Raw genomic sequence first — 27,827 nt, forward strand, 5'->3', positions numbered from 1 at the left:
AAACTCAGTGACTGTCCAACAGGAGCAACCCTTCTTGGCTGCTTAGGGGGAAGGGCAGAACAGACCAAGGTGACTAAATTTTCTCACATCTCCTGGAAGTGGCTTTTCTAGCCTGAAGGCAGAAGCATCACAGCAAAGTGAGCAGGTGGCTTCTCCAGCCTCTATCCATGCAGCATCTGTTTTTTTTTTTGTGACAAGAAGTGTGTGTTCTCTGCTGCAGATGACCTTTCCTGCACAAATAAATGATAATAATTAACCTGTCTGGCATCTGCTGCTGAGTGGTCCTAGAAAAACGACAAGGACGTATTTCATTACAGCCACTCTACAAAAAAATTGCATGTTATTAAGATGAGCCTTTTTGACACAAAGCTGCTGGCAGTGCTAAAAAAAAAAAAAAAAAAAAAAAAAAAAATTATTGCTTTTTTGTCTCAGATTGTGATGAGAGATTCCAAGAAAGGATTTAATTTTAGGCAGTATGAAAGTTAATAAACAAACACAGCTGCGCTAGAGAGTAGGATTTGGCAATGTGTAAAGGGTTAAAAAATAGAGGAAAAAATGATGAAACGCAGGTTAGGGGCAGTGAAATTGCAGTCAGCAGTGAATGAATATCTTAAAAAATACATACATTAATGAGTGCATTTTAGATGGACAAAGAAAAGAAGATTGGTGCCTTTGGAAATAAGATAACATGGCCGTGAAAAGCAATGGGGAATTGCAACAGTAGGTCCATGGCCACAGAAGAGAGAACACGTCTTTCTGTTGCTTCTTATGTACCTTGTGCATACGTGCCAAATCCAGTAGTTCAGCAGAGCAAAATTTCTAGGCGTTTCAAAACATTTGGGATGACATCTGCCATGGCTCTGACTGTTATGTTCCATACAGCTGATGGGTACAGTTGGCCCTTTGGGCTGCCAGGGCACACTGCTGGCTCAGATTCGACTTGCCATCAGCCGGTACCCCCAGTCCCATTTTGTGGGGCTGCTCTCCAGCCTTTCGTCCCCAAGTCTGTACACACGTATTTAGGGTTGTCCCATCCCAGGTGCGGTTGCTCTTATTGAATTTCATATGGTTGGTGATTGCCCAGTTTGCCAAGATCTCTCTGCAAAGCCTCTCAATCCTCAAGGGAATCAACAGCTCCTTCCTATTTGGTGTCACCTGCTTAAGAAGCTGTAGGCTCTGATCTGGCTAAAGTATGCCTTAAGGGACAAGAATTACAGTGAAGGGACAGTGAAATAGCCTTGCCTTGTCACATGGCACTAAATGCTTATGGAGTGCATAGGGAAGGAAAGGCCAGAAGTTCCTTGTCTTTCCTTCCCTTTTTCCCCAGCACCCATGTCATTTACCCCTCAATGCCCCACCACCTCAACTTGAGGGTGATATAGCAGGAAAAAATGTGTTTCAATGTATTTGCTGTAAAGTCAAGTTATTCGAGTCCCCTTTTCTATTGGGCCACTATAAACTGTCTCATCTTTCATTTGAAAGGCTTTTCCTATTTTCCCTCTTGTCTTCCATTCACCATTGATGTGCTGAACAACAGAAGCCATTTTCAAGCTGTTACCAAGGGTACAGCTGTACCAAGTACCAAGTACCCTTGGTACTTTCATTCTGCCTCCCTGACACAGATGAGCTCCTTGCACATCTTTGTAAATCTGTATTACAATGCTGGTGAGAATAGGTATCAGCTACTCAGCTGCAGGTGCATATATATCATGGGACGCATGGCTGTAACAGCCAATGCCCTGATTTTTCACATTTCTCTTATGACTTTCTTCATACATTGCAGCTGGAATCTCTCTGGGGTAAAGGCCACGTGAAGCCATGCATTGGACAAAGGTCATAAACCTAGAAAGGTAGCTGAAAAAACACTGCATATTCTTAAAGCTCATTCTTCTACCATCAATTCATTTTGTTTATGAATCATGTTTATGTGATAGCAATTCACTGTGACTATGAATCATATTTATGATTCATATAGCAACAAAGACAGTTGCTATAACATTAATAAAGTACCTCTGTACTTAATATTTCATAAGATCTATATTTTAGAGCCCCTCCAAGTAACTAAAGGAGTTGGCAAAGCTGAACCACAGAATCACTAATGTTGGAAGAGACCTCTTGAGAGCATCTGATACCCCTGCTCAAGGAGAAACAACTGGAGCAAGTTGCCCAGAACTATGTCCAATTGAGTTTTGAATACCTTCATCACTGGAGAACACAAATAGCTCTCGGCAACATACTGCAGTGTGACACATGAAGGACAACAAGGCAATGGGGAACAGTCTATGGATTTACGATTTACCTCCTAAGTTGGACAGGCTGGGTCAGAAACACCACAGATATGTTTAAAAGCTTTATTTTCTGCATTTCGTATAATTTGGAGATCAATAAATCAAAAAGGCCAGAAACATTAGTTCAGCAGCATCTCATTATGTTTTTCCCTGAGTAGAATGGAAAAGCGAGGGTAGACAGATTAATAAGCTTTGAAACATTGGTATAGCATGTCAAGTGAGTAAAATGATTCCGCCATGTATTTGCTTATGTTAGAGAAGAAAACAAGTAGGAAGTGGGTCTGCCCAGAGTTAGGAGGGATGGTCCAAGAGTAACGTTTCCTGTTTTATTGTTTTATTGCTCACAAAATCAGAGGTGGATGTTGGTGGTATGACAGTAAAGGTTTAACCTTCCATTTTGTTGCTTTGTGACAACCGGCAGCAGAGGGGCAATCTGACAAAATGACATTGACATGGAAGTGTGGGTGAATGAAAGGTGTGTCATTGAATTCATCCATGCAGAAAAAATGGCACCCATTGACATTCATCAATGCTTGCTGGACATTTACAGAGACCAGACAGTGGATGTGAGCACACTGAGGCGGTGGTGGTGGGTGTCAGTGGTGTCAAAAGCGACATGAAAGATAAGCCATGTCCCAGGTGGCCATGAAGATTTTGACAAGCGTGGCATGGAGGCTCTTGTTCATTGCTGACAAAAATGCATAGCTGGTGGTGGTGACTACGTTGAAAACTAGTGTTTTGTAGCTGAGAATTTGCTCTATCAAATAGTGTTATTGTGCTCTTTGTACCTGTTGTAGTTTTCATTGAAATAAATGGGAGGCATGACTTTTGGAGCATCCTACATAAAAACTAGGCCCTTGTTTTCATCTGTCACATCAGAAGAAGGCAAGTAAGCAGGATCTATAAAAACCTATTAAGCAAAATGAAATGTAGGTTTTCGAAAAAGAATGTAAGATGAGGTCCTACTGCATGGGGAAGTGAATCCTGAAGCCCCTGAAACTTTGTAACTTTGTTTTCCAAAACAGGTAATTCTTCAATGTCAGAAAATGTGAGATAAACTCTACCTTTACATATTGTCTGGTAGGAAAGGAGTCTCCAGAGTAGCTGGCAGATGCTGAGTACTTTATTTCTTTGGCTATGATGAATCGCTGTTCAGGGGTAGCTAAATTATTTGCAGCTCTGCTTGAAGCAGAGAATTCCTTGGTGCTGACATGATTTCTTATGGTAATGCTAGAAGAGGCAAGTGTACAGAGAGAGCCTTCCTGGGTATATGTAAGATGGCAATCAGTAACTGAGAACTAAAGAAAGCTTATAACTTTATAACTTATAACTAGATTGTTATGTCTACGTTCTTCTGGAGTCTAGCACAAGGGCGTCCAGGTCTATGGTTCAGACATTCAGGCGCTGCCAAAACAAAATCATAGAATCATAGAATTACTCAGGTTGGAACGGACCTCAAGGATCATCAAGTCCAACCACAGCCTAACCATACTACCCTAACTCTGACAGCCCTCTGCTAAATCATATCTCTGAGCACCACATCCAAATGGCTCTTAAACACATCCATGGATGGTGACTCAACCACCTCCCTGTGGAGCGTATTACAGTGCTTAACAACCCTTTCTGTAAGGAAGTTTTTCCTAACTTCCAACCTAAACTTCCCCTGGTGCAACTTGAGGCCATTTCCCCTCCTCCTGTCACCTGTCACCAGTGAGAAGAGACCAACCCCGCTCTCACTGTAAGCACCTTTCAGGTACTGGAAGAGAGTAATAAGGTCTCCCCTCAGCCTCCTGTTTCCCAGACTAAACAGCCCCAGCTCCCTCAGTCTCTCCTCACAGGGCTGATTTTCCAAGCCCTTCACAAGCCTCACTGCTTGCCCTTCTTTAGACCTGCTCCAGCACCTCCACATCCTTTCTGTACTGAGGTGCCCAAAACTGAACACAGTACTCCCAAAACTGAACACAGTACTCAAAACAGTCAATATTCTCAGTTGAACTTGTCCCCAGTGTGCCCACATTGTAATATGAATAAATTTCTATCTGTTTTAGAGCAAACATCAGCTAGGCACTGCTGCCTTACACTGCACAATCAGGGTAGCCAAGTCTGTTCCTGGTAACTGCATGGCATAACCTCTAGCTTCATGAAGCCAGGAGAGCTAAACTTAGTCCCAGCAGTGTCTAAGCAAGGAAAGCTGGAGACCGTAGGCCAATCTTGATCTCAAACAGACAGAAATTCCCACAGAGTTTGTGAAAGAATGGGACGCTTCCTTTCTTAGCCATCTCTCCAGAACATTCATTGTCTCTACTGGTTATGAGACACCAACTGCAGACAGTGCTGTCAATTAATGCTTTGGATCTTTCCAGACAAGTCTTTGACCACATCTCTCTATCTCCATTTCCAAGCAATTTCCTCACAGCACGTCTCCCAAGAGGCATCTGTGCTTGCTGTGTTCCTGTTCACTTGGTGTTTGCCACGTGCGAAACAGCATGCAAAAAATGAAGACAGACTGCCTCAAAACTTGTCAGCCACATGGACAAACAACCAAAAAAAAGCGATCAAGGAGCTGGTGAGGTGCTGTGGACTGCTTTGGCTGTGGTGCTCCTGCTCTTGGAAGACAAGAATTCTAGGACAGAGGAGGTGCTGTATCCAATTTTAGGCCTCACCAACATAGGACTGACAAATGGCTGTAAGTTGAATGGTGGCCAGCCAAAGTGCTCAGAGGTTGGAGCCCTCCTCTGATGAGGGACTGGCTGGTTTGGCCTGTAAATGGTGCAGCCTTGGAAGAACCAAAACCCGTGGGGAGGATACCAAGAAGATAGATAGCACCTACCTCTTCACAGTTGTACATGATGAGATATCTACCACTAACTCAAACATGGAAGAGCAAGCTGCATAGAAGTAAAACTTTTTTTTGACCACGAGGACAGCTGCCAGGTGAGACTGTGCATTCTCCATCCTTAGAAGTCTTCAAAACAATACTGCATAAAGCCTTAGGCAGACTGGTATGATCTCAAAGCTGACTGATTTAAGCTGAATATTGCTGTAGTGACTTTCTCAAGTCCTTCCTGGCCAGTATTATTGTGTCATCCTAAGAGGGATATCCAAGGCAAACTACCTCTCCCTTATCAATAATCACAGACTTATAAAATCATTAAGGTTGGAAAATACTTCTAAGATGAAGTCCAACCATCGATTCATCCTCACCATGCCCAGTAACCATGTCCCTCAGTGCCACATTTACAATTACTGAACAACTCCATGGATGGAACTGCACCACTTCCCTGGGCAGTGTGTTCTAGTGCCTCATAATTCTTTCTGAGAATAATTTTTCTCTAATATCCAACCTGAACCTTCTCCTATGCAACTGAAGGCCACTACCTTTCTCCGTATCCCTAGTTAACTGGGAGAAGAGGCTGACCCTCACCTCTCCACAGCCTCCATTCAGGGTGCTATAGTGACTATTAAAGTTTCCCCTGGGCCTCCTCTTTTTCAGACTGAACAATCCCCATTCCCTCAGCTGCTCCTCGTAAGACTTGTGCTCCAGACCCCTCATCAGCTCCATTGCCCGTCTCTGGACACACCTCAGGGCCCCGATGTCTTTCCTGTAGTAAGGGGCCCAAAACTGAACAGAGCACTTGAGGTGTGACCTCAGCAGAGCAGAGGGATGATCACCTCTTTAGTCCAGCTGACTACACTGTTTCACATACCTCATTCACTCTTTTATAGCAGTCAGCCTAGTTTGCCAGTGCTGTCACTGGAAGAACAGGTAGCAGAGCTGGAGCCATTTTGTCACATCCATGGAGAAGAGCTGTTTTAGAGCAGTGCATCTACCCAGCACTAGCACTGAGCAAAGGCCTTTCTCTGTAGACCTTAAAAAGTGGCAGGTCTCAGTGGCCTTGGTGTGTTACTGAGGGTGGTGTAAGGAGGTTTTTGGAGAAGGCAGGCTGTTAGGAGTTGTCCCTCTCACAGCACGTTAACCACAGGGTCATATCTAAATCTGGATGTGTGCCTCCCAGCAGAGCAGAAAGGAAAAAAAACATTGCTACTTTTTTTTTCTTTTTTTTTCTTTTTTTTTTCTTTCTTTTTTTTTTTTTTTTTTTTAAGATAGAGGAGAATTCAAAGTAAAAAAAGAAAAAATCAAATAAAATCAATTGCTCTTTTGTTTTTCCTGCAACTTCTGGAAATGCAGAGTTGCTTTCATTAGTATTCTGTGCCACCTGCTTGCTTCTGCTCCTTCCTTGGCAACAGCTTTCCTTCAAAATATTAATATTTCAGAGTTTTGTAAGTTTTGTTCACCAGCTCTAATGGTAAAGTACAGAGCCATCCCCTGCCTCTGCCCCTGAAGTGCTGTGTAATGTTGCCACGCAGTGTTGCACCAATATCACTGACTTCGCCAGCATGGGGATATGATGCCTTCTGTCCCCTAAGACCAGATGCGACGTGGCTCAGAGGCATAATGAGCAAATGTGTATTTATGCATTTAGAGGGCCGTACACAAAAATTGCTAGGGGTGGGATTTATAGTAGAGGCTCATAAATAAGTTGCAAAAATGACTTTTCTTCGTTCTTAAATGCCTTGTCTTGTCTTCTCGCCCATGTGTAGGAACTACAACCCCTTGTTTAAAAGCTGATGAGAAAAAGCAGCAGTGACAGTGTCCCCCTCACCTCCATTTCTTATTTCCAAACCCTTCCCTGGACTGGCCCAGGGGGAAGGCTGGTGTTTGATTAAACACAGACTGGGCTGAGCAAACAATTCCAGAGCTCTCTTGGACTTTCTCACTTCCAGTCCGTGACCAGCTCAGCTGAATTGATGCAGCCCTCCTGGCTGGACACTCACACCACACTTCTGAAAACACTTCAAGCTGTGTTGGCTATTTAAACTGCTTGGAGTTTCAATCTGCTGACAAAGGAGGAAGACCAAGAGGACCATGACAAGCCTGAAGGTGAGAGACTGTGAGTGCTGGGAATGAGAGCACTGGGGCTGCCTGCCCTTGTCATCCCCTCCCTTGGCACCAAGCCTACCCAACTGATCCCTCCGGAGGGGCTGGTGGAAGTGAGGTGCAGGATAGTGAGCCGTGCAGTTGCAGTCTGGTGATAGGTTTATGGTAATATCCCATTTAGTTGCAATTTGTCTCCCTTTTGTGTTTTAAGGTGTGTTTAAAAGACCTCTCAAGATATAGGATTTTGCCATATTTCATCTAAATGGGCTGTTATCACTTTCTTCTCCTTTGGAAATCATTCTTGATATGGCTAGGCCTGTTCTGGACCTCTGCATTACCTTATTTTTTTTTCCCCTTTCCCTCTTGCCCTGCTGCCAGGAGGTGTTTCCCCCTCAGCCTATGAAATCTAGCCACTAACATCTGCCCTGCTGTTGCAACCTTGGTGCAATCTTCTCCAGTGGCCTAGGGAAGATCCAGCCTTGGTCAATGCCTCAGTGTAAATGGAAAATTCAGTGCCCGTTTCTCCTGACAAGCCATGCCCTCCTCTCCCAGCACAGAGTGCATTGCAAGGAGGGCAGGATGTTGTTCTATTGCTCATTTATAGGACTGCAACCTCAAATTTTGCCAGAACTTTTGTGGTGTAGGGGACCAGGTCATCGTTACAGTGGGTGACATCTCATCCAGGACCACCGTGTTCCTCCCCAGACACAGGGGCTGGCACTGCTAGGAAGCCCATTTTCATTCATCTTCCTCTAAATTTGCCTTAAGCGTGCCAGTGTTGGCCCCTCTGAGCTGGGACAAGGCAGTGAGCTGTTTGTGCAGAGATGAATGTTCCTTTCGTGCATCCTGCGGCAGCAGCAGATAGGGAAGTGTATTATGCAGCGTTTGAAGAAGGGCCTTAATTATCTTGCAGCCCATGTGTTCAGACTTCAAATGCATTTTTTTCCCATCCCTGCTGTCTAATCTGGTGAACAAAAGGTTATGGTTTATAGGTCAGAGCGTGACACCCATTGCGAGCTCTCTGCTTTGCATCCCAGTTAGTGCAATCAATGCGCTTTGCTGAATTTTTAATGCTGTGCTGCGCTTTCATCTCTCCTATTTTACTGAAAAGCAACAAAACAAAAACAAGGTGGAATCAGACATACTCCTGCTTACATAAAAATCTATGGGATCATGAACAAAATAATGACAATAATTGAATGCAGAAGAGAAAGCAAAGGACCACAGAGAACTTCTTGTTTCACGGAGAACTCACCTGCCCAATTACTAAAAAAGTCCCTGATCAGCTAGGAGCCATGGAGGAGGAGCAGGGATTGAGTAGCAGGTCACTGCCCTGTGATGTGTCATGGAGAAGGGTTGGTTGTGGAGAATAAAAAGTGGTCGTGGAGATGAAGGAGAGGTAACGGAGAAGAAGGTTTGGCCATGGGGAAGAAGGCTTTGCCATGAAGGACAGCTGAGCATGTGGAAGAAGGGTTGCAATGCCCCAGAACACCCCATTGCCCCTCTGGCCTGCAGGGGATGAGAACAGCCAGCCTAACAACTGTGGCTGCACTCTGGAGACAACAGAAAAGGAAAGCCATTCATTAGGAGGTTTTCAGCCTTTCTGAGCCAAGCCCAAAGGTGGACCTGAGCAGCTGTTTCCTCTTGCTGCAAAGCATCTGAGCTCCATGACGTTTTAATTATCCATCAGCACTGGTTTACTTAGAAAATAAACTAACAGGCAAATAAAATCACAAAAGGAAGATAAATAAATAAGCAAATTCTCTACTCCCCAGCCAGAACATGAGCATGCAAATAGCAAGCTTTAATTCCCCAGCCATGCATTTACACGTGGGAGCTTGTGCAGGATTTTTTTGGCAAACCACATCGTGTTCTATGCTGACCCCTGAAGGAAAGGCGAGGAGGCAACTCTCCCCAGCGGAATGACAAAAGAAAGTGAGTGAATGAGAAAAGTCGCACCAAACAGCCAGGTAAAACCCGGAGCAATGAAACCACAGGACAATAAATCACCATCAGGACATCGTCTGACTCCCACAGCTGCAGTCCTGCCCGCCAGAGGGAAGTATCTTTTTTTTAGCCCTCAATACAGTTACCTGAGGATTTTATTTTTTTTTTTTCCCTTAGCAGAGAAAAATTGATTTGCCTGAACAATGATGCAGCAGCTTCTCCCTGCATTCGCCAAAAAAAGACTATCCACCAGCTTTAAGCCTGAGTATTTTGCAGACAGGGGTGATGTTCTGCAAAGCAGTTTCATTAACCCTCCATATGCTGAGCATCCTTACCTGCCCCTTTCTTTCCCTGTTTGCAGAGGCTGGCCTGCCAGCCAGGGCTCCCTCCTGCCTCCATCCTTTGCAGCTGGTGAAGGAGAATGCAGTGGGGGAGATGTGGGTTCACTCTGGAACTGCTGCAGTTCCAGCAGGTAGTGCTGCATTTCCTTTCAGAAGGAGGGGAAAAGAGAAAAAAAAAAGGCAGAAATGCTCCGGCACAATACCTTTGCCAAGGGTGGTTAGGTGACCTGCTGCTTTGCATATCAATGTGCTTCGTGCAGAAGCAGGTGGAGAGCAGAGTGGGTAAGGAGAGATCCATCCTCCCCAAGTCCTACAGAAAGCAGGTTTGGGTGAGGCAGGGCTTCTGGCCAGCATGAATCCCTCTGGGAAGGGACTTTTTTTTTTCACAAATGGCTGACAGGCACCTGAGAAAAACTCATGTTTTTTCAGCAAAATCTGAGAATGGGGGGAAGAAATCCAGGCACCGCAGTAACAAACAATCCAGCTCTGCTCAAGGCAACGGCAGCACTGTTCTGTCCAAGTTGGACAGTTGGGCAAGCATCTTGCTCCAACTCGAGCTAAATGCCTTCCTGCCTACCCTAGAAGATGGGGCTGCAGCAAGTTTTGTGCCAGAGGAGTGGTTTCCACACTGAAAGTAAAGAATTTTCAAAAGGTCGATGTGAAGCTGGGAGGTCTGAGTGAACAAGCTGCCTCCCAGCAGTATCACGAGCGCCTGAATGGAGAGGGACAGCAGGCAGCATGAATATTTAACTCTGTTGCTGGGCCATGAGGCTGAGCGATTGATCGCAGCCAAAATACCTCTGCATTCATGCAGGGTGCAGTGGGGCTGCCTCGTTCTGTAGGATCGGAGGGGCTGCCTCCCCTGAGGTCCTGCAGCCCTCCACTGTGCCCTCACACAGAACATGTTGGATGGGTCCCTCACCTTACACTGCCCTAGCGCCCTAGATGGTCACCTTAATTCTTGCTTGCTGCCATGGTAGGCAGCTCACACCCCTCTGGGTTACACTCATTTAGGGCGAATCAGTGAGATGCTGAAGTCCCAGCAGAGCCTCATTTCCTTCCTCATCCCAGCTAAGTCCTGACTTTTCTTGTGACGGCCATGGAGACCTGTCATGAGAACCATGCAACTAAATGACCCCCAGTCTCAATCCCTGGCACAGAATGTCAACAAAATGTACATGCAGGTCTAACAGAAGAGCAGGTTCTGATTGTGCTTCTCAGCCCACCACAGAGTTGGCTAGTGAAACTGACTTTGGAGATGGGAAGATGGTGCATGGAAGCAAGCAAGCAGGCCACTTGGGGAAAGTCTCAGTGCATGCAAAGATTGTGGGAAAAAAGCACGGGGAAGGGAGGGGTGAGTTGTCTGGGGAGGTTTCACGTGTGTTTTCAAAACACTGAAGAACTGTGTGATTTACTTTACAGTACATGTCAGGATTTGGAAACGAGCATGCTTCTGAGGACCCACGCTGTCCAGGAGCTCTACCAGAGGGACAGGTACAGAGTTTGAGTTTGTGAAAATGCTTAATTAGAAAGACATGGAGCAGAATGAGTATCTGTTCCCTGGGCTTCCTTCTAAATTAATGTGTTTTCTTTCTCTCTTCCACAATGAAAGTCTTCAGGAGCCTCCCTTATGCAAGATGAGAATAGTAAGATGCTGGCAAAAATCATAATTAAATACTTGCCATTATGCCTTCTATGTTAAAGTTACTTGTGAGACTCCAAGTTTTGCCTGGGAGCTGCAACTCGCCTGGCTTTCCTCTGCTTGGGAGCAGCTTTTCCAAAAGGATTTGGGAATGGAAGTGTTTTGGGCATGCTGAGTAGGAGGGAACTGGTGGGGGCTGAGTCAGAGCAGAAGTCTGAGGCTTGGCCTGGGGACAGTGCACACTTCTGTGGATCTCAGCAGGAATGGATTTAATTCAATGGGTTTACTGGCCTTTGGCAGGATGGCACCTGCCCTCCATGAGCTGTTGTAAGTGGGCAGATTTGTGGTTAGAAATAAGCAACTTCAGAATACACTCGATTAAAATGCACCATGTTGGATTGTTTTAATGGATTCACTTTTCATTTGGTGCTATGCATTCAGTCGTTTCTCTCCTTTCTGTGGGTCTCCTTATGGCAGCAGGAATTTCCAGGCTGGCTTTGCTGAAGTACCCTACCAAAGAGCCCTCATCAGTACAGAGTTTGGGCTCAGTATGGAAAGAGTTAATAGAAAATCTGACTGTGAAGTAGATGGAAAATCTTCAGTCCCAAGGGTGGATCCTTTCTCCACTGCAGTATTTGTAAGACCAGCATCTGCAGTCGTGCTGGCTCAGATAAAAATGACAAAGGCTATTGATCCCCCTGCTCCACTGCATACCTTTGCCAACAAGACAGAGTTTGGAGGCTAGGAGATATGTGATGGGAGCTTTTCCTCTTACTGATTCTTCCCTGGCAGGTGATACTGCAGGGTGACCCAGCATGGCAGGGACAGGATTCTCACCGAGAACCTGCAGAAGGGAGGGAAGCAGTGAACAGTGTATGGCTTCCAAAAAAACAAAGAAAGAAAGAAAAAAAAAAAGAAGAGAGACAGAGAGAAACCGTAATTGTAATAATATACAGTCTGTAAGTGCTGGGAATAACACTCTTTACTGTGGTGCTCTCAGTGCATTCTGTTGCTAGCAGCTCCTGATGGCTGTGAGAGCTTCCAGGTGATGCTGCAGAGGAATGGATTTTAGGTTGGGCTGGTACATATTAGGCAACCAGCATCCTGACAGTGGGGATATAGGGCTGCCTGGGCTGTACACAGACTGAACAGGGTTGCGAATGCCTCACATCCTTCACTGGTGGTTCCTCTTTCTCCCTGCTGCAGAACAACCCGCAGGTCTGCCCCTACGGCCTCTACGCAGAGCAGCTCTCAGGCTCAGCCTTCACCTGTCCCCGGGCCACCAACAGGAGGAGGTACGATGGTGGCACGTGTGGGGACATATCAGGACACACGCAGGTGCCCTTGGATGTCCTGGGACATAGGGGCAGGACACTGACATCAGCCCTGGATTGAGAAACCTTTGCTTTGGACAAACCAAGTGTCAGACTCGTGTGTTTCTGAGGGTCTTCTGAGATGTCCATTGCTGGGCTGCCATTGCCCTCTATCAGAAGAGCTTGCCCTGCAAAGGGTGATGAGCTCCAGTGGTGTAGGATGACATGGTGAGCCCACCACTTTGCTGAACCTCCAAAGATGGTGGCATAAAATGTTCAGCATCCAACTGGGCAGTGGAATCACACTAGGTAGGGGGCTGGCAGCTCTCACAGTGATCAGGAAGAGACCTCCAAATAATATTCTGACAGTGATGGAGGCATGGGAGACTTTCTGTGGTGCTAGGAGACCTCATCTCCCTTAAAACTTTGACCCTATGGGTGTATGCAGCCATACGGGATGCTACTTTCAGCAATTTCAGCAATCCATCCAAATTCAGGTGTTGGCTGTGATCTTTTAGCTCCTGAAGCTCCTCTGGTCTTTTAGCTAGGTACTATGTTCATCCTTGTGCTGCCTGAACTTCAGTCTTTATGTAGCCTTTGTTCCCACCTGAGAAATAGCTGTATTTCAGCCACAGATACAATAAAATCCCTCTAGACTCCCCCTACCTCTCTGGAAGTCTCTGACTGTGGGACAACATTCAATATTTAATGTACCACTTGCTCCAGTGGCCACAAATATTCCTCCTGCCCACTGGGGTTCATTTGTGCAGAGTACCTCACCACTTCCCCAGCCTCATCCCATCCATGTCCCTCTCCACAGCTGGCTCTATCGGATCCTGCCCTCTGTCTGCCACAAGCCCTTCCAGCGTCTGCACGAGGGCCATCTGACACACAACTGGGATGAGACAGAGCCTGACCCCAACCAGGTAACCTTGTCCTCCAGCCAGGAAGGGGGACAGCCCTTGGTATGATGCGGGATTGCAGGATGCAGGTTGCTCCTTCATCCTCCCGCATCAGAGGCTCAAGCTGAGGCCTACACTGCCATCACCTCCCGTCAGGAGGCTGCTGGCTGCCAGCCTGCTCCTCTGCAGCCCTCTTGGGAAATCAAACTCCATTCTGGAGAGGCACAGCATTTGTTTCCCTCTGTTACGGCCTTGCTATCATCTTTAATCATTATTTCTTTCCTGCCAGCCCCAGGACATTTAGCTCTGCTAATCTGCCTCTCTCCTCCTGCTGCGCTCCTCTTGACATAACCTCGTGCTCATTGATTTCTACTCCTCCCTCTTCTGATGCATCATCGTTAGCCATCCTGCAGCCTCCCGGTTGCCTCCTCATTTGTCTAAATACTTCCCTGGTTCTGTGGGAACATGTTTTCCACTGACCGAGCAGAGGTGAAAGGCTGCTGTATAGGTTCCCGTAGTTTTCCTTCCCAAACACAGCTCAACTGCAGCCATGCCATGCAGGCTCCCAGCCCATCCCCAGCTCCCCATGGCATTCTGCACTTCACCTAGTTCACACCACAGCTTTCCCCACTGCCATCCATCTGAAGGGATTACCATGTGAAGCCATCTCATGCACAGCTCATTGAAGTCAATGGGAAGAAAAAAAAAAGCCCTTTGCCTTGAATGCTGCCCGAAGACAATGGCAGAGTTATAAAAAGCACACTGTACACAAAACATAGATGGGGACAGAGAGGGTGAAAAAATAAGGCATGGCATCCATTGCAAGGAATGCTGATGCAGAAGAAAGCTCTCCAGCGTAAAAAGGAGGTGCCAATGGAAGCCACGATTTCTGGGCAGGGAGAAAATGAAACACCACTGATAGCTTCCCTGTTTTAAGCACCCATGTGGATGTCTGACTCGGCACCCCAGGTATGCTGTACTTACGGTGGTAAAGTGCAAACTCAACAAGGGCCCTCTGGGTAAACAGCACATGGAACCAATCAGTGGCTTAGCAGCTTGCAAAAATGTGGGAGGAGAAGCACCATCCTCAATGATGATCTGTGGGCTGGATTGCAAGCTGATCTCTGCTCTCCTTCTCCCACTGTTTACTTCCTTTTAGACCACTTTCATAACCTGATTTTTTTCTCTTCTTTTCCCCACTCTATCCCTGATGCCTTCTGTGTCTCCTCTTGCTGTCTGTCTATCCATGTGTCCGTGCTGTCAGTAGCTGCCCAATCCCACCACCCTCCTGGATCACAGAATCACAGAATGGCCCAGGTTGGAAGGGACCTCAAGGATCACAAATCTCCAACCCCCCTGCCACAGGCAGAGCCACCAACCTCCCCATTTAATACCAGACCAGGCTGCCCAGGGTCCCATCCAACCTGGCCTTGAACACCTCCAGTGATGGGGCACCTCACCACTCTCATAGTAAAGAAATGCTCACCTCTGGATGCCCAGAGCTACTAGCATTTCATCTGAGGCACAGCATATCTGTGCAGGAGACATTTCTGATGGCCAGAGCCAGCAGGATCTGGCCATCAGCCATTTCTATCCTGCAGATTTCAGCTGCAATGGGCTCATAGCTGTGGCACCTGATTCTGAAGAGATACAGTGAGACCCTAATGATGCTCTTCAGTAGTAACAAGCACACAGGGAACTCCTCTGGCACCTTCTGCCTAGGGGTCCGGCTAGGCCTTGGGAGGAAATTCCCTGCTCTCAGCACTATTGTTAGTAATAGGGGAACAGACAGCTTTTAAATAGGATTTAAAAAAAAAAAAACAAAAAACAAAAAACACCAACCTTGGCTCTCAGACAGGCCAGCCAATTACTTTACAAAATTATGACTCAAAGGGAAAGAGCTCCATAAATCAAAAGAAACCTGCAGACCAAATTAAGCAAGGCAAAGAGGAAACAGAAGCTATCTCAGCAAGTAGAGGGCAATAGGGAGGGGGAGCGGGCTGCTTCCTTTTGAATTGCCATTATTTACTTCATAACCACCTTGTTCCCTTTTTGCTTTCTGTTTGCTGCAACTTAGATGAGATGGAAGCCCTTTGAAATACCGAAAGCCTCCCAGAACAAGCTGGACTTCGTGAGCGTAAGTTGGGGTGCCAGGGCTTAGGATTTCAAAGCAAAGCCAACTGCATAATTGGCTAAAGCAAAAAGTGGCAAGGCAGTTGGCTGATACACAGCCAAGGGATGGGATGAAGCAGGATGGGGCTGCACATCCTGACTGCCTGACACTCACTCCCAAGGCCTGGGGTCTGCCCGCAGGGACTGCACACTCTGTGCGGCGCTGGAGAGCCACGAGGACGCAACGGCATCGCCGTCCACATCTTCGTCTGCAACACCTCCATGCTCGACAGGTCAGGGACTGGTTGTCGGAGGCTGGGCTGAATGAGGGAGATGTATGCGGGGATGCAGGCAAAGGAGATGTGATGGGCCCAGAGGCTCTTGTACCAGGGACCAAAGCTCCTCGGAGGTGAATACAGCCTCTGGAGAGCATCGCTACCCATTGCCAAAGGCTGTATCATCCAAGGCCACAGAGACAGCACCGAAGTGGGAAAAGAACCTGCTAGCAGGCTGTACACATCAAACCTGCACCTGCCTGTGTGTCACCTTCCCCGACCCATTTGCTGCATTTCTGTTGGTCTCCCAACTCAAAACTCTGCTGCTACGGTCATGGTCTGGTCCTGGTCCTGGGCACTCTGCTCTGGGTGACCCTGCTTGAGCAGAGGTTGGGCCAGGTAACCTCCAGAGGTCCAGCTCCAGCTGTGCTGTGATTCCGTAGGAGCATACGTACAAGTGAAGCCTTGACCTTCCTGTTCTCCTTTTCCTTTAGATGCCTTTATAATTCAGATGGTGACTTCTTGATTGGTGAGTCGATGCATTGGCTTCTCCTTTCTCCTGCAGGACATATCTAGGTTGCCACCTGCTTGTTTATTTCCTCCTTCAGAGCCAGAGCCTGGCAGCCATCTGCAAAGACTTGAGGAGGGATGACTTCACTCACATGCCATCCAGATTTGGTGGTTTGGCAATAGCTGGGCTGTCAGGCTTGTCCCATCACTACCCAGCAGCACAGGGGGAGCACACTCATGCCAAAACTCATTGTTGCTTTTGAGCAGCGACCCAGCTTCCCCAGCCTGGCTCTCAGAGATCCTTTCCCAGATCCCTAGCAGGCACACTGGAGGTTTTCTGGAAAACATAAGCTCTAGAATTTCTGAACAGCTTATAGCGAATTGCCTTCACTGCTTTAGTCCAAGATGATTTGGCATGGTAGCTTAGCTCCCACACTCTGCCAGCCTCAGGAAAGCAGACTGCCATGATGAGAGCTGACTTGGCAACATGAAGAATGTGCGTGCAGAAAAATACTCTGTACAGCATCGTAAGACCAAGAGCCTGATATTTACCTGCATCTTTTTCAGCCATGGGACAGAAATGCTTCACCAGTGGGAACAGTTCTCTCATAAAATAGTATTCACATCCACCTCCTTTAGTAATTGAGGTAAAAGGGCAGGCTTTGTAAATCTGTCAGATTTCCATGTCAAAATGTGAGCAATTTGGTGCCAAAAAGACAAAGAAAGCACTGCAGACATTAGTGAAGCACTACTTACGCTCTCAGAAAGCAGGAAGAATAAGTTACTACCTAGCTAATGTAATTGTCCCCTTCTAGGGGACTTAGGGGACTGAGAGGAAGTCATCACACACAGTGACAGCTTGCTCCTTCATCTCTTCTACCTCCATTTTATTTCCACAGTGCCCCAGCAAGGAAAACTGCTCATCACAACTGAGTTTGGGAAGATGCTAGTGGAGCCCAATGAAATCTGTGTTATCCAGGTAAGAGCTGTGGTTAGCTGGAGGGCCTGTTGTTGGAGCAAACAGCAAAAACCCGAGCTCTGTGTGGTTTATGCTGAGCTCTGTGGTGCTAGAGGGACCATGGGAACCCAGCAGAAGCCAATTCCATCATGTAGCAGAGCCCCAGAGGGCACCCATTGCAGGTGGAGAATGCAGTAGCACCCAATTCAAAGAGCAGCACTTCACATATTGGGATGCGTGGCCACAGAAGGTCACACAGTCATGTGTAGGCCTGGGGCAATCTGAGGGCCTGCTAGAGGCAGCCAAAGCCACAGCGTGTCTGGCATGTCCTGCATTGAGTTGCTTTTGGTTTGTTAGCCAAGCACAGGGATGATCCTGATTTCTTCCTTTATTTTCCAGCAAGGAATGCGTTTTAGTGTGGAGGTGTTTGGAGAGACCAGAGGCTACATCCTGGAGGTGTATGGGGCACACTTTGAGCTACCTGACCTGGGACCCATTGGTAACCATCTCCTATCAGACCTACACTGCATTCCAAAGGGAAAGAGTTAGGAACTGCTAAACTATCTCTTATCTCCTATGTAATCCATCCTCCCATGCACACATTCCTCCCTAAAGGCAGATTCCATCCTGGCACTGTTATTCCCCCGCAGAGCACTGGGGAGCAGAGACAGTTCAGCCATCATGACTTTCCCCTGGGGCTGGAGGGACTGTTTCTCTCCCACTCATTTTTCCATCTTCCTTTTCCTCCTCTGGTCTGCAAGTCCAAGGCTGCTGTCTCTTTGATGGCTCCTTCTTACAGATATGGAGTAGCTGGAGAGAGTTTAGCTGGTAAAAGGAAAAGTGAATTTCAGAGGCAACTTGAACCTTGAAGCCTCATGTTAGAGTCAATAATCCTAACCCCAACCTTAACCTTAACCCTAAACCTAATCCTAACCCTAACCCTCCTGCCTATGTTAACACTTTCGTCCCTATAGCCAGACTCAGTTTTCTAATGCACAGCCAGAGACTCACCACAATGGCAATGCCAGATGAAAAGCAGAGAAAACAAGATGTCTGTGTGTGTGTACAAGCCAGTGTTTTGACTGTGCAAGCTGAGCACATTGCTGCTGTCCGCACAGGCACCGTGCCTCATTAAAGCTCATTAATGTTTGGTCACGAACCACAAATTGGGTGAAATTTTCCTTTCTGGTTAAGAATCTTTGAGGATTTGCTGAATTGCCTGTAGTTTGAAAAATAATGCTCTGTGTTTATTTTTCATGCCATAAGTGTATAAAGGAAGGAGGGAGGAAGTGTCAGAAGGTTTTCCCTTGGAGAAGCAGGGATCAGCAACATGAGCAGCACAAGGCTCAGATCAGCCACAAAGCCTTGCCTCCACACTGGGCTGCTGGAGCAGAGCTGCTTTCAGGCAGCACAGGCCCAGGGCTCTCACATATCACAGACCTCAGCTGCCTCCTTTTTCCCCTTGGCTGAGCTTGTTTTATGGCTCCCAGTGAGATCTAAAATACTGCTTGTGCTTGAAGTAAGCCGAATAGGTATTCTAAACTGGTAACAAGCCTGGCACAGCGTGTAAGCACTGAAGGCCTATGAAAGCACCTCACAGCCATAGTGAAGCTGGAGCTGTGGAGCCCACAGGTAGGAGCTTACCCAGCCTGCAGCCCCTGGCTGGGCCCCACTCCAGCATCTGTCCCATGCGACATGCTCTGCGCAGCTTTTCCCACACTGCATCTATACTGATTTTTCATCAGCTTTCCTTCTAGCAAGCTGGGATTGCCTGCCTTCACCTTGTTTCTTGTGCTATGTGCTGCTCCACTTGATTATTGCTATTGTTACACCTGCCTGCTCGTGGGAAGTTTTCCCATTAGCTAGTTTTTCAGACACTGTTGGAGAGGAGGGGTTTTTGGTCTCCAGAAGGCAGGAATCTATTATAACATTTACTTTCAGCAGAAAAGAAAACGAGTGCCCTTGCCTGTAGACCTTTTCAGGAGATGGTAATTATGAGAGCTCCTCTTCTTACCACCTACCTGCCTTCCCCTCAGAGACCAAGATTCTTTGTATTTCATTCTTATTTTATTCTAACTTCACTTTTCACTTGAAAAATGGCAGCTGGAGAAAAGCACTGTGTTAAACCTTAGCAGCAGGTAGTAATGTCTTGCATTTTTATCCAAGACATTCAGAACACTTTGCAACAATAATGCTAATGAGAAGAAAAATATTGCAGCACCCATATGGTGCTCTGCATTGTGAAAATGCGTTCCTCACACCAACCACTCCTCAGTATGCTCAATGTCTACAAGTATCACTAGCCCTCATTTTATTACTTTTTTGTTCAGAAAAGCATTATGCTCCCTCATGACATCCTTCTGCATTCCTAAGTGTCCAAGCAGCAGGATGCCCAGGAACAGAGAGCAATTTACCCTCCATTTTTTTTGCTTAATTTCCAATATCTACACACCTTTAATAGAGATTGAATGCTGTTTAGGAAAGAAGGGAGGGAGACTTGTCTCAGTCACATAAGAGAGCATGGACCTAAATGCTAGGATATATTAAAATTATCTACTTATAGGAGCCAACGAGGAATACGAATATTGGAGATTTCATGATGGACTCAGAAGTGTGGTCAGTCCCAGTGCAGAAGGGCACCCACAGAGCCCTGATAGCAGGTTGCCCAGCATGCTCTGATATTTCTTTCTTTTGCAGGAGCCAATGGCCTGGCGAACCCACGTGACTTCTTGGTGCCAGTAGCATGGTATGAGGACCGGAAAATTCCAGGGGGCTACACAGTTATCAGCAAGTACCAGGGCAAGCTGTTCGCAGCCCAGCAGGTAAGGAGGGCACAGGAAAACAACTAGAGCATCCACCAGTGCATAATGTGGTCCCTCTACAGCTTGTTAGCATGCATGTTGTCTCAGGACATTGAGCTGGTGAAATGGAATAGGACTGAACTCTCACCTTGGCTCCTTTATCTTCCAGCTGAGTCTCCTCAATTTGCAAAAACAGTCCATGGAAACTTGCTTAACCCAAAGACTCAATGGTGGTCTCGGCCTCCTTATTTCTATATACCCATGTTTCTAACAGATAGGGAAACCCAGTGCAAATTTATAATGCTGGAGAGCCAGTGCTGGAGTCCACCTTGTTCAAGCACTGCTTTGGCACTCAAACTTCTTCAGAGATGGAGCCCTGAAGGGAGGGCTACAGCTCTCCAGGTGGGAATGCTGAGGAAAACCATGTCCTTGCAGCATCAGGCTGGGCCTGAAGGGCCTTGTGCTCCGGGCTGTCAGTACATTTATCGCCAGCACTAAAACCATTTTAACTTGAGAAGGGGCAGCACCCTGTGTGTGTGCCGAAAGGTAGAGAGTTGTGTGTGGTAACGTTCTCTCTGTCCCTATTGTTTTGATAGGATTTCTCCCCCTTCAACGTTGTAGCCTGGCATGGGAACTACACACCATACAAATACCATCTGGAAAACTTTATGGTCATTAATTCTGTCGCTTTTGACCATGCGGTAAGTTCTGGAGCCAAGCAAGGCAGAGCAAAGCTTTGTGGATGCTGTACCATCAGAATTTACCCAAGAGCTCCAAGGTCCCAGTGACTGTTAAAAAATACATTATGCTATAAGAAACAGTCTGCCACTTTTGTTTTCCTTGGCCTCAAACAAATCCTTGCAAAAAAAATAAATAAATAAAGACAGCCTCCATGGTGCTGCAATGACAGAACTGGAGGTCAATCAGCTTCCTAAACAACTTAGCATAGAAAGTCTGTGCTCTGGAAGAGGGCTGAATACTGAAGCCAGTATGCACCATGCAACTCAGAGAAAAGACGTGTGCTTAAAATTCTTGTTTTGATTTTATTGCAATTGTACAGGCTCCTTCCCATGGCTCATCTGAGCCCCTGAAACACATTCCAAGAGCTGGCAGCTCTCACTGCAGTAATTTCTAGATCTTATGGAAAATAACTAAAGCCAAAATCAATGTGAGCAGCTCTTCTAAAAAAGGAAACCAGCCCAGTGGGAGAGGTGCCCACAGCCATACCATCTCCTGGCTGCTTCTGCAAGTGGGTGTGCAAGGAGACGGAAGCACTGCTAGTGAGACAACCAGCAGAAAGCATTGTTTAATTTCTGGAAAAACCTGCCAGGAGAAAGATAGGTTTGGGATCAAAGCCCAGAAAATCGCTCTACTGGAGTGGAAACTTCAAAAATCCTTGAAGCAAGTGACAATTTATCTGCACTCTGTTCTCCCTGTTAGTCAGCCACTGGTGCTATGAGGTGAATACCCCTGGTAGGATGTTGTGCACAAAAACTGCCAAGAAAGAGGTGGTAGGAGCTCCTGGAGTCACAGTGCTGCATCCCAAATCCTAAGGATACCATGCTTGCACACACTCAGCTTTCTCCTCTACACAAAGAGGAATTGTGACCCATTAGGGTGAAAAGGGAAGGAAAGCAAATTATTTTGAGATCCTCAAATTGAAGAAATTAGGGAAAGGCCAAGGTCTGTTATGCATATTCATATCCAGATTTATCGATGGGGTGACCTGAGTCATGCTCTGTTTGATGCTTTTTCCTTTGTTGTTTTCTTCAGGATCCATCTATCTTCACTGTCTTGACAGCCAAGTCGACCCGTCCTGGAGTGGCAATCGCTGACTTTGTCATATTCCCCCCACGATGGGGGGTTGCCAACAACACCTTCCGGCCGCCTTACTACCACAGTACGTCTGGTTTTTGTGGGTTTTGTTTGAGTGCAGAGGCACAGAAAAAACAAGCCTCCATTTATCTGAAAGCACACACAGTGAAAAAGTCTCATTTGTTGCCCTTGGCACAGTTACACACAGCTTCTTGAAGTCAGTGAGTTCTCCTTGAAAAATGAACAAAACCAGAGATGTTATTATTTGCAGAATCTCGGGAAAGCTCAGAGGTGAGGGCTGGTTGTGCTGGCATAGGTGGTTGTGCCTGTACCCAAGGGACTCCCACTGAGATGGAGTGCACACTTAAATTGCACTGCATGAACAGGTCTATCTGAGCTAGATACTATCCTTCCATCCAACCATGAATTATAGAACAACTCAGTAAGGTACGAAAGAATGGGAGAATGGAAAATATGACAACACACATGGAGTAAAGCACTGTGAGAGCTGCCATGAACTAGCAGGGTGAGCTCAGAGTTGCAGTGAAGGGTTGGGTTGGCTCTCCTGAGCCCCTCTTCACTCCTGGACAGTGGTGGAGGTACCACTGGCATTTACAAAAGCCAGAGGGAGGAACTGGGCTCCTTCTCAGACTGAGAACTGGCTGTATTTGGGGGATTTTGTCACCACCCCTAGGGGTAGTTTCTTTCTGGTAGTCCCTGCCACATGTTGCATTGAATGGATGCTAGAAATCTGGCTCCCCTCACTGAGTTACCCTACCAGACTCCACGCAGACAGCTACCACAGGTATTTGTTTGACAACAATGCCTTGGCCATAGGTTTAGCACTGAATCCATGGTGACTACGATGCATCTACTCTAGCCCAGACATAGAGGACTAAAGCTTGAATGGGTACAGTTGGAATCACAACAGCTAGCTCTCAGGATGCTGTGCTTACTAGTTCCCTCAGAAATTTGTGCTGTGATGAGAACTTTACGTCACTGCAGAGGCATAGCAGAACAAGAAACTGGGGTGATAAGAGAAACACTAATTCAGTAAATGTTCTCTTCCAAACATTTTTCAAGAGATCTTGTAGATAGTTCAAGAGTTCTTTTCCCAGAAATGCCTTTTGGCCTCTTCTTCTCAAGTGCATTAAAAAGTCTGTTCAAAGAAGCGTTCAGAGAATTTTGGTGCACTCAGAGTTACGGTTTTCTTGGTGCCTTAACTTTGCCCCAAGCAGGAATATAGCCATGGTATTCCAAAAATTTCCCACCTTAGCAGACATCCCTAGACACCACAACTATTTCAATACAAAGATGGCTCGTAAGAAAAATTTCTCTCCATCACTTTCTACATGCCTGCAGGCTGTGAATTACTCCTAAAGTCTTTGGGCCAGAGGTAGAAATATATCTGATACCTCTTTTATACCAGGTGTATATATTGCATCCGTGTCTGAGAGAGTGTTTGTATGATTCTTATCTTGGTAGGACAGAATATCTAATAGCCACTGAGGTTTTTTGACTTCGCAACATTGTCTTTGGAAAGACAGTGCTATTTTACAGACAGGGAGCAGAAGCACACCAAAGTTGTTGGAAGTCACATAGGAAACCTGCAGTTGAACAAGAAATTGCTCAACACATAAGTCCCTGCCTGGCTTCCTACTCACCAGCCCATTCTCCCCAAGTGATACGATGAGTTATGCAGAGGGCACATTGGTAATGAAGCTCTCACAGCCTGTACTGCTCCCTGATTGCTCCAAGCACAGCACTTACATGAGTTCAATGAAAAGCCTGTACAATCAACTCTTACAGGAGATGCTGGCAACATGGGATGAAAATAAATGATTGTTTGCATACATTTTTAGGCCAACTGTGCTCTGAACTAAATTAGTTTTGTTGTTAAATACTTCAGGCCTCAGGTTGTACTTAACAAAGACAGAACAAGTGGTTAAAAAAGACTATATATAGCAGAGCTGCAGAAGCATGTCCTGGTTTTGCAGCAAACTGACCACTCAGCAGAAAGCTGCCATATTGCTTAGTCACATCAGATCTACTAAAGCTGGAAGACTGCAATGGCAGTTGTTAACATACTTTCTTCAGAGGGAGTATAACTGATAGGTACTGCATTATTGGATCTGGCCATCTGTTGCTAAGTTAGGCTACATCACTCCATTAGTTTCAGAGGGTCTGCCTAAGGTATTCTTCCTTAGGGAAGAACAGAATTTGTCTCCTTGTCTTTGTGCACACAGTGGCTCTTGAGAACTAAGTAGATCCTGTGTGCATCAAAAGCATAAGGTACTGAAGTCCCTGGCTGGACTAGAGTGGCAGAAGGACACAGAACACAATAATTTTGTGCTTCTAGCCTAGGCTGTCTCACCAGGTGGTTGTGCCTCAGAAACACAAGGATGATTACACTGAACTACCTTTCCAGTGCTTTCAGATCTCTAATATCTCCAATATTGGTCTGTAGATACCAAGTTACCCAGATACAGTCTGTGTGCAGCTTCAGTGCTTATGCAGCTCAGTGTAGCAGGAAAAACACAGGTCTACCCACATCAATGCACCTTCATATTAGGGAGTTTTCTGTTTCTGACTCCAGATAACTGAAAGTGTGATAGAACCTTTACCACTTTGCAAGCACTGCCTGTAGGATCCCTGATGTCTTCTCCTGTGCAGCCATGTTTATTAACCTCCATTCCCCATACTGCCTGCTCTGTGGGTTTCAAGCTCTTGGCTGCTTTTGTGTTACAAAGTCTTCTCTATGCTGTCCTTAGGGAATTGCATGAGTGAGTTCATGGGGCTCATCAAAGGCCATTATGAAGCAAAGGAGGAGGGCTTCCAGCCTGGAGGGGCCAGCTTGCACAGCATGATGACTCCACACGGGCCAGACGCTGACTGTTTTGAGAAGGCGAGCAAAGCCAAGTTGGAGCCTGAGAGAGTTGCAGAAGGGACTATGGTAAGCAGCCTGTAAGGTTTTGTATGCAGCATAACATATTGCTGCTGAGACACTCACAAAGCCTAGCTTCTTACAAGCAAGGTGGAAAAGTTCTTGGACCAAATTGCTGTAGCATTCACACTTCTGGCTGACTGGATATGAGATGTGGCAGCTTTGATCTTCTGATCACGTAAGTTGTTGCCTGAGCTGGAAGCTGGGAATTTTCATGCTGATTAACTTAATTTTTGTCTTAGGCTATGGACAAAGAAGTCAAACCCATAACTGTCTTCCTTTCTTACTCCCTAAAATAAAATTAAATCATCGCCAATAGGCTCAGAGCTAGAGCTTATTGAGCAACCTGGCTTTCAGGATATGCAGAGTCCAAAGTCACTCCTGGGACCTGGCTAACACCAGCATTGTAGCGCCAGCTCTGAAGAGATGTGCCTATCTCTGCTGGGAGTTGTTTTCTCCCCCGGGGCTGATCAGGTTCAGATGAAGAATTTGGCAGAGCTGGACACGTGTACAATTCCTGTTTGTGCTAGAGTCGAGTACCCTTGCCTGGACTCAGACTCTCCCTTCTCCTAACCTACCTTTCCTATTCCCACCAGGCCTTCATGTTTGAATCTTCCCTCAGTATGGCTGTTACTGAGTGGGGCCTCAAGACCTCCAACCGCCTAGATAAAAACTACTACAAGTGCTGGGAACCTCTGAAAAGCCACTTCAACCCTAACTGCAAGTAAAGAGATGGATTTGTCTCTTGCAGTGTGTGAACAAAAACAGGGAAACCCAGCAGACCTATACATGGCAGCACAGCCAGCTCAGACAAGAGTGCAGAATGGCACTTCCAGCAGCCACCAAGTTAATAAAATGACCATGCCTATGTAATTTGGGAAATGAAATGAAAACCACTATTTTTAGCCTTCAAGTACCCAATTAAAGCTATCCTGGTGCCACTCTGGAGCTGAAATACTTGAGTGCCTCTCATCATATGCAGTTGGTATGAATGCTGTACTTGCTGTAAATGCAAGGTGACAGCCACCATTCCAAGGGCTCCTGACTATATGGTGTGATGTGCTTTTCACAGGGAAAAGCTGAAGATCAGTGAAGCATTTCATGCCACCTGCAAGGGAAGACTTTTCCAAACAGAGCTGAAAACTCTATCAGATGTAAGCCTCCTACCAGAACAGGGCATTTCAGCCTGCTGGGCTGTGGATGGTTGCCAAGAAGAGCCCTTCTGGTCAGAAAAGCATTCTGCAGATTAGAAAAGGTCAGAGAATCCAAAGCGCCTCACTGTTAATTAAGGGAAAGCTTCCTTTTCAATCTTATTTTAGTTGTCCATCAACACTGACTTCTTTGTCAACAATTGATGTCTCTTTTACAAAGAACCTCAAAAAGCACAGGAATACTCAAGCCTCACCTCTCGGTGGTAACTTTGAGCCACTCTCCTGTTCCACAGGGTGCGGGCAGAAAAGGAAACCCCAAACAATTATTCTGGGAATGAGATGCATAACCAACCTTCAGGCCTCTGCTTTAGCACATGCACTTTTTGTTGTGATATCAAAACAACATTTTGAAATGTCAAATTTAGTCCAATAGGTAGTGCTAAATTTTGCTGCCAAGCACTTTGCCTCTCAGATCCTGAACTAATTTGCTGAAAATCATGCTCATTTCATTTTCTCAGGGAACTGATTTATCCTACTGCGCCCATGGAAACTAAAAAGATTGGGTACATGTTTCAGTCTAGGATACAAAACTGTTACTAAGTTTGGTACCAGAAGGATCTGTGCTTCCTACTTCTCCAAAGGATCAATCTTCCATTTCCCAAAAAAGAAGGAAATACAGAGCTGGAACACCTAGCTTCAGTCAGTTATGTACAACATCAGACTTGGATCTACACCAGATCCTTCAGGGAAAAAAAAACATCAGTGAGGAGCAAAGCACTACGTTATATAATCTACAGGGAGATGTTTACTTTAAAATAGCCAACTCAGAAGATGACGATCAGGAGGCTCCATTTGTCAGAAAAATTGACTTAATCAGACTGATCCAGGAATAAATGAGGTCTAAATGTTTCACAGCCTGAGAGGAAAAGCTTGTTTTCTGTTTGGGACATAAATTATGATCCAATTACCTGCAGGCTTGGGTTTCTCTTGCTACAGAATTATCACTGAAGCAGAAATGAGTGGTTACACATCAGTCAAGGGTAAAATTCCATCAGGCACACTTACCCTTCTGTCTTCTCCCTTCGTTTCTGAAGGGAACACCCCTCTTCTTCCCGTGTTCATCCAGCACCACAGCCTCAAACAACCAACCTCACCCCCAGCAACACATGCTTGTTCCTCACAAAAAACAAAAAACAAACCACCAGCCTGGGGAGATCTGGAAGTAGCACAAGAGAAAAGCAGGGCAGCCTTCCTCAAATCACCATACTCAAACCCATGGAGACATAGCAGACACTCCTGAAGGTGCAGCAAGCCAGCCAAAGGCTAGCCTAGAAGACCAGAGATGCTGCTCCCATCCACAACCCATCCTGAACAATTTGTTCAACTGGCCTAAAACATTACAGCTGCAAGGCAAAATTTACACATGTGGCAACTGAAGTTCCAATTAGCTGAGGAAATGAGTCCTGGGAAATCAAATTAGCTTATGGTAGCAGGAAGATAGTTAATTTAGCATGCTCAGACAAGTAATTATTTGTTTCCCTACATATCACATCCTCCATGCATTGATGCCTCTTCTCTTTGCAATGACCCACAGCTCTATTTTGTAGCATCATTTGCAGTAACCTTTTAGAAGCAGTTCTGCAAAGAAAATAATTGAGGTGTGCTTTAGCTGAGGCAGTAGAAGAGCAAGATGCAGACAGGTGCTTGCTGGGAGCACATATGGGATTGCAAAAGCAGGCCAAAGTCCAGAGTAGCTGCTGCACACTACTAGTGCCAAGCCTCCAGCCGGCCTGAACATTTCAAGACCCAGGCAAGAAAGTGATGAGTTAGAACAGGAAACACTTCTTTTAAAACTTTTTTGTTTTTATTTTAAATATCAGCAAACACAC

The 27,827-nt window shown here is 46.1% G+C and overlaps 1 protein-coding gene across 1 annotated transcript; it reads left to right on the forward strand.

The window, feature by feature from the left end:
• Window positions 1-7,031: 7,031 nt before the first annotated feature.
• HGD (homogentisate 1,2-dioxygenase) lies at window positions 7,032-26,592 on the forward strand. The gene is made up of 14 exons (XM_048941619.1): window positions 7,032-7,230; window positions 10,938-11,009; window positions 12,364-12,452; window positions 13,291-13,396; window positions 15,450-15,509; window positions 15,686-15,777; window positions 16,254-16,288; window positions 17,169-17,248; window positions 17,627-17,726; window positions 19,925-20,049; window positions 20,625-20,729; window positions 21,802-21,928; window positions 24,615-24,796; window positions 25,384-26,592. Exons 1-14 carry the CDS (start codon window positions 7,216-7,218, stop codon window positions 25,513-25,515), a joined length of 1,320 nt encoding a protein of 439 aa, XP_048797576.1. The 5' UTR covers window positions 7,032-7,215; the 3' UTR covers window positions 25,516-26,592.
• The last annotated feature ends 1,235 nt before the right edge of the window (window positions 26,593-27,827 follow it).

Source organism: Lagopus muta, chromosome 1 (assembly GCF_023343835.1).
Source record: "Lagopus muta isolate bLagMut1 chromosome 1, bLagMut1 primary, whole genome shotgun sequence".
In the NCBI taxonomy this organism is placed as follows: Eukaryota; Metazoa; Chordata; class Aves; order Galliformes; family Phasianidae; genus Lagopus; species Lagopus muta.

Coding starts and splice junctions, on each gene's coding strand:
- HGD (XM_048941619.1), top strand. Junction 16,289..17,168: donor AGATGGTGACTTCTTGATTG/GTGAGTCGATGC, acceptor TTATTTCCACAG/TGCCCCAGCAAGGAAAACTG. Junction 20,050..20,624: donor AGCTGTTCGCAGCCCAGCAG/GTAAGGAGGGCA, acceptor TTGTTTTGATAG/GATTTCTCCCCCTTCAACGT.